General features: G+C 43.5%; 1 protein-coding gene across 1 annotated transcript in view; it reads right to left on the minus strand.

Moving 5' to 3' along the window:
• Window positions 1-1,671: 1,671 nt before the first annotated feature.
• LOC138914817 (uncharacterized) overlaps window positions 1,672-6,685 on the minus strand; it is a 5,515-nt gene continuing 501 nt past the window's right edge. Inside the window, exons 1-2 of the mRNA XM_070219478.1 lie at window positions 6,164-6,685; window positions 1,672-2,358 (exon numbers count right to left, since the gene is read on the minus strand). The exon at window positions 6,164-6,685 is cut by the window's right edge and continues 501 nt beyond it. Coding sequence (XP_070075579.1) covers window positions 2,320-2,358; window positions 6,164-6,685 — 561 coding nt within the window. The 3' untranslated portion in view covers window positions 1,672-2,319. The remainder of the gene's footprint in view (window positions 2,359-6,163) is intronic.

A 6,685-nucleotide genomic window follows, 5' to 3' on the forward strand; every position in this document is an offset into this window, starting at 1 on the left:
ACTAGTCTCTCAGTTTTAAGGCTATCGCGATGAAACTTTCCCGAAAGTCTTCTTTCTATTGCAGGTAGTACATATGTCGGAGCGAGCCGGATCGGACCACTATATCTTAAGGCTCCCATAGGAAAATTCAAACAAATATAAGAAAATTCATTGAAACTTTGTAGGAAGTAGGCGTTTTGATTCTTGACTAATTAAAAACAAAATTGGAATTCCTGGAACTGCACCGAGTAAGCATTACTTTATCTACAAGGGTAGGCCGGCTGGCCGAAGGTAGCTTCCTTTCTTGTTTTAAGGTTCTTTTTGTCAGAAAGGTACTAGTCCGAGACAAGATTCTTTTTAACTAGTTTTGTATTATTCATTATTTCGACTAGCACAAATTTTCTAGACCCTGTGTAGTCCACATGCATCTAGACAAATTCCGGTTGCTTTATATTAGTTGTATAACTAGTTGTTTTTCAGACTAGTTAGCATTTTTCCTGCAGTATAGGTATATTCAGTTTAGATATGATTTTAAAAGCACTCCAAAGGTAGCTGTCTATAGAAACACGGAACACGAACTGGGAAAAGTTTACAAGGACAGTGACCTCGAAACTCGCGATCAGCTCAGGCATAGTAAAATCCGAGAGAGACATAGCTGATCGTAAAACTGGTTTTCGCTGGATTATCTCAAAATCAATTTTTTGATTTTTGGCCTATGGCAGCGACCACTGTGCAGTGGATCAAATTAATATTCGGTTTTTTGTTTTTTTTTAGCTTCAAACGTGAATAAAAGCTATGTAACTTAAAAAAAAATAAATAATATAATAATGCAGAAATAAAGCTTATTTTATTACTATTTCATTGATATATATATTAATAATTTTTTTTAATTTGAAGGTATGTACATTAGGGTGGGTCGATTTGGGACCCCAAAAATCATATCTAAGCCATACTGGCGAAAAAGACAGACAGTCATACGGACAGACGGCCAGACGGACATGGCTAGATCGACTCGTCTAGTGATGCTGATCAAGAATACATATACTTTATGGGGTCGGAAACGTCTCCTTCACTGCGTTGCAAACTTCTGGCTGAAATAATAATACCCTCTGCAAGGGTATAACAAACGGTAAGAGATAAAAAAAAAATACAAAAACCCATCCTTATATTTTAATCCTCTATCGAAAAAAAATGTTTCTAATGATTCTGAGATTTTACCCAAATTGGCCTGTCACGTGGAATAAGCCAAAAACAAAAAACAAACCGAATGTTTATGCCTACAGATCGGATTTTAAGTGAATTCGTTTTTTTTTATATGATTTAAAGCCACATTTTTTTCATAGAAAAAAGCAGAGGCATTGTTAAAAAAATTCGATATTTTAAAAACTACACAGAGAAAATTATACAACGTTTTAGGTGCCGTATTCATATAAAAACGTTTTAAAAATAAAAATGAAAACATTTTAAAAATGCAAAGTAAAATAAATTTGTATGAAACGTTTTACTTTTTAAAATGTTTTAGCACTTATTTTGCACCTAAAACTTTTGATAATTTTCTATGTGTAAAAGTGGCTTCAAAAATGTTTAAAAACATTTTTTTAATTCTTAATTTGTTTTTATTTTTAAGCACTTTGTTGAACTAATAAGCTTTTTTATTAGTTAATGCAAACGAAAATAAGAAAATTGGGTTGGTTTATGCTTGTTAACAATTTATTATCGAAAGAGTACAGCAGGCGAGACGAGAATGCGTTTTATGGCGAGATCAGAATTCATACTGAATTTACGAAGGGCCAGCCAGCCGAATGCTGGGCCCAAAATGCAAGCATACAACAAATGGGAGAGATAAATAGAGAGAGATGCCTTTCGTGATGCAATTGATATAAGAGTACGGATTTACAAGTTAATTAGCTGCTGCGGCTGCGTGACCCGACATACTCCCCCCGTTGGAAGCCTGGGTTTCAACATCATCCTTAAGGGGCAGCAGACATAGCTTGTTCACTGCTCGCTTTGTCACTCCTGACGCTGTCTTCAGAACGGCAACTCGAGCAACGCCATCTCCACCGAACAGCAGCTCAATCACTCTGGCGAGGGGCCACTTCATGGGAGGCAAGTTTTCGTCCTTGACCAGAACTAAGTCATCGACAACCAGGCCCGGTTTGGGGGTGCGCCACTTGGAGCGCTGCTGCAGAAGTGTTAGGTATTCTTCCTTCCATCGGGACCAAAAGATCTGCTGCAAGTAGGCCACGCGTTGCCATCCATCCAAGCGATTGAAGTTGAGACTGGTCACATCTGGCTCGACGAAAGATGAAGGCGGACCACCATTCAAAAAATGTGCTGGGGTTAACACATCCAGATCAGCGGGGTTTTCTGAAATCGAGACTAATGGTCGAGAATTAACAACCGCCGAAATGTGACACACCAAGGTCCGCAACTCCTCAAAGGCTAAAACAGCAGTGCCAACAACGCGGTAAAAATGATGCTTAGCGATCTTCACAGCCGCTTCCCAAAGACCGCCAAAGTGAGGCGACCTAGGAGGAATGAAACACCAATCAATGGCCTCCGCCAGGCAAAAGTCCAATGTAGCTTTCTGATGATCATTGCTGAGGAATAGGCGCCTTAGTTCGAGCAATTCATTGCGAGCGCCGACAAAGTTTGTTGCATTATCAGACCAAATCTGCCGTGGCTTTCTTCTAGTGCATATAAATCGTTTAAGGCCATGTAGAAATGACACTGTAGAGAGATCCTTAATCAACTCCAAATGAATAGCTTTTGTGGCGAAACAAATGAAGACACAAACGTAGCATTTTACTGGAGGCTTACTTCGCACTTCTGACTTGTAGAGAAATGGTCCGCAAAAGTCAATGCCAGTGACTTCGAATGCATGAGATCCATCGAGTCGTTCCTTTGGAAGATCCGCCATTATATGCTCCACTAGTCGAGGCTTCATTCGATAGCATCTAATACATTTGTTTACTGCCTTCATCACCGTCTTCCTCCCCCCAATAGGCCAATATTGGGATCGAATTATGCCGAGTAGCGCCCGTGGTCCAGTGTGCAGATTGCTTTCGTGAAAGTGAGTAATAATGGCAGCAGTGACCGAATGACTCCGTGGTAAAATAATTGGATGGCGCCCATTAAAATCCAGCGAAGAATTCTTTAGCCGGCCGTCCACTCTAAGAATCCCAAATTGATCAACAAATGGCGAAAGAGATGCGATAGAGCTGGATGGGTGCACCAATCCCTTTGACTGCAACGATTTGATGTCGTCCCATAAATGTGAGCGCTGGACCAGACGAAGCAACAGCCGAGTACCGCCTTGAAGGTCAGACACCGTGAGCGTAGGGCGACGGATGCGATTACTAAACTTGTAGACGTATCCGAAAACTCTTTGAAGGGCGGCGAAGGAATTGGCAAATTTTGAATTAGCCACTATGTCTTCGTATGGAGATTTTATTAGTAAAATCTTTCGGCGAACCTCAAGCGTTGGTCTTTCAGCAATGATTGGGGCCGGCCAGTCAGCTTTGGGGCCACAAAGGAATTTTGGTCCATGCGCCCACAAAGGAGAGTCATTAAGCTCAGCAGGAAAAGCACCTCGGGAGAGAATGTCAGCTGGATTTAAAGAAGTTGGAACATATCGCCACTCTACTGACTCAGTTAGCTCTTGAATGGCAGCTACTCGGTTCGCTACAAAAATGTTGAACCTGGAGGGCTCGTCTCGGATCCATGAAAGCGCAACAGCAGAGTCGCTCCAGCAGTATAACTTTCCCTCAAATGCCTTAGTCCCAGCAACTTCCGCGATGAGTCTAGACAGGAGTTCAGCCCCACAAAGCTCCAGCTTGGGCACAGTGAGTGTTTTTAAGGGGGCTACCCTTGACTTTGAGCAAAGCAATTGAGATCGGCCGTTGCAAACGATGTAGACACAGGCACCATATGCTTCTATGCTGGCATCACAAAATCCATGAATCTCACTCTCAGAGTTTGGAGAAAGAACCAGCCGAGGAAATGACGCATGCTTAATTTGCCCAAAACTCGTGCATATAGCACTCCATTCCGTATTCTGTGACTCCGGGAGGCTTTCATCCCAAGATAACTTCTCCTTGCACAGTTGTTGAAGGAATATTTTCGATTTTGTGATCACAGGTCCAACCAACCCGAGGGGATCGTAAAATCGCGCTATTGCAGACAGGACAGATCGCCTGCAAGGTCTTGATGCTGACTGTAAGACCGAAAAGGAAAACAGTAATTGGTCAGAAACTGGATCCCAAGCGAGACCTAGGGTTTTTGCAAAATCAGTTCCATCATCAAACTTCAAATAAGACTCCTTATCCTTGTCTGCAACTCCCTCCAAAACAGCTGACACATTCGAGCACCACTTTCTAAGCTTAAATTTTCCCTTGGCTAGAAGTTTTGATGTTTGATCCATAATGATGATTGCTTCTTCCTTGGATTTGGCTCCAGATATCAAATCATCCACATAAAAATCGCGACGAATGACCTCAGCCCCAAGCGGAAACGCTGTATGCTCGTCTGCTGACAGCTGATGCATAGCTCGCACAGCCAGAAATGATGCTGGCTTCGTGCCATAGGTAACGGTGTCTAGCTTAAACACCCGCAATTGATCCTGGGGGGAATCCCTCCACAAAATGCATTGCAAATAGCTGTCCTCAGGCTGAACCCTAACACAGCGGTACATTTTGCAGATGTCTCCTGTGATTGCTACCGGGTGTGAACGAAACCGAAGAAGAATCTGGAACAGCTTATGCTGAATTACAGGGCCTGCCATAAGAACATCGTTGAGAGAATACCCTGAGGAGCTGGCCGCCGATCCATCAAAAACTACGCGGAGCTTAGTGGTGGAGCTATCTTCCTTTATGACGCAATGATGAGGCAAGAAGTATCGGCACAACCCGCTGTCAGAGGCAGACACTGATGACATATGTCCTAGATCGAGGTATTCCTTTATGAATGCTCCATATTGAGCCTTCAAGGCTGGCTGACGATTTAGCTTTCTCTCTAGGGACAAGAATCTTCGATAAGCTTGCTGGTAGGACTCTCCCAAGAGGTCTAGATTGAGCTTGGCAGGTAAACGAACAGAATAATCCCCAGCTGGCAAACGAACAACGTGTCTTACGAAATGTGCTTCACAGTCCAATTCTTCCTTAGTAGCGCGTATGATTGGCTCGGCGCAGCTTTCCACTTCCCAAAATCGTCGAAGAAGATCATCTAACCGATCGAAACTATTCTCCCTGCTAGCGAGGGGTAACTCTTGAGACGACAATAAGGACGAGCCATTGGAGAGGCCATAACCTCCAGAAACAACCCAACCCAGACGAGTCTTTTGAAGTAGGGGTAATCCATGTGGAAGCTTAATTTGGCCAACGCATAACATCTCGTAAAAGAGGCTGGCTCCGATTAAAAGGTCCACCCGCTGGGGAGTATAAAAACTGGGGTCCGCTAACTGAATATTTTTAGGTATTTTCCAATTGCCGATGTCGACATTGAAGCTAGGCTGCCGCTCTGTGATGTTCGGAGCAATCACCGCGGTAATGTTGGCTGAGTAATCGGAAGTTCGGGACCGAACCGTAATATTAACCGAATGACCATCCGTCACAAAACTGGAATCTCCTATTCCAGTAACAGATGCTAAAGATTTTATCTTCTTTACTTGAAGCTGGCTTGCGAATCGGGACGTTATTAGATGCAGCTGGGAGCCAGAGTCGAGTAGAACTCGACAGGGAACGAAAACTCCGGAGCGGTTTTTTACTAATACGCTTGCCGTTGCTAAGAGCACAATATCATTACTAAAATCCTGTGCAATGAGAGCAGTCGAGGTGGAAGGCAGTGCAGATGGTGATGCAGACGGAATTGCTTCTTGAAGAGGTGCTCCTTCTTGTGAAGAAAGGGAAGCTAAGTTTCCCATGTGAAGCAGGGTGTGATGCTTCGATCCGCATGCACGACAATTACTGGAATTGCACTGCCTAACTTGATGACCAACCTTAAGACAATTTATGCAAAGACAGAGCCGTTTTGCTTCTTGAAGCCTATTCGTAGGAGACAGGGCTTTAAAATTCTGGCAATAAGAAATGGAGTGACCTGCATCATTACAGAATATACAGATCCAAGGGTTCGAATTCGAGGCAACAAATGCTGATCTACGCGTATTGGGTATTCTGTTACTTCCCACCTGAATGCCCGGCGCATAGTTTGCCATGGCAAAATCCATCGTCTCCAACGTCCTGCACCGCTGCTCCAGAAATGATGCCATTGACTCCCAAGTAGGAATTAAGTTGACGAAGGCAGGGTCCTCTAAACGCTCTTCCCACTTGGCCTGACTTGCCGGATCCAATTTTTGGAACAGGATTTGGACGATGATGCATCCTGCAATTTGTTCCGTCGTGCCCAGCCCCTTAAGAGCGCGGATATGAGCGTTGAATTTATCCGACAGCTCCCGAAGTGTCGAAACGGAACCACTCTGCACCGCCTTTATTCCCAGGATCTCAGTAATGTGTGCCTGAAAAACCAAACGACGATTATCAAATCTATTTTGCAGTAAATCCAAAGCAATTGCGTAGTTGCCGTCCGAAATTTCCAGCGAGCGAATAGTTTCCAACGCAGTATCCCTCAGGCATGATCGTAGATGCTGCAGCTTTTCTATGTTGGTGAGATCAGGGTGACTATCTATGATAGTGGTAAACATAGAATAAAA

This window comes from Drosophila takahashii, chromosome 2L (genome assembly GCF_030179915.1).
Source record: "Drosophila takahashii strain IR98-3 E-12201 chromosome 2L, DtakHiC1v2, whole genome shotgun sequence".
In the NCBI taxonomy this organism is placed as follows: Eukaryota; Metazoa; Arthropoda; class Insecta; order Diptera; family Drosophilidae; genus Drosophila; species Drosophila takahashii.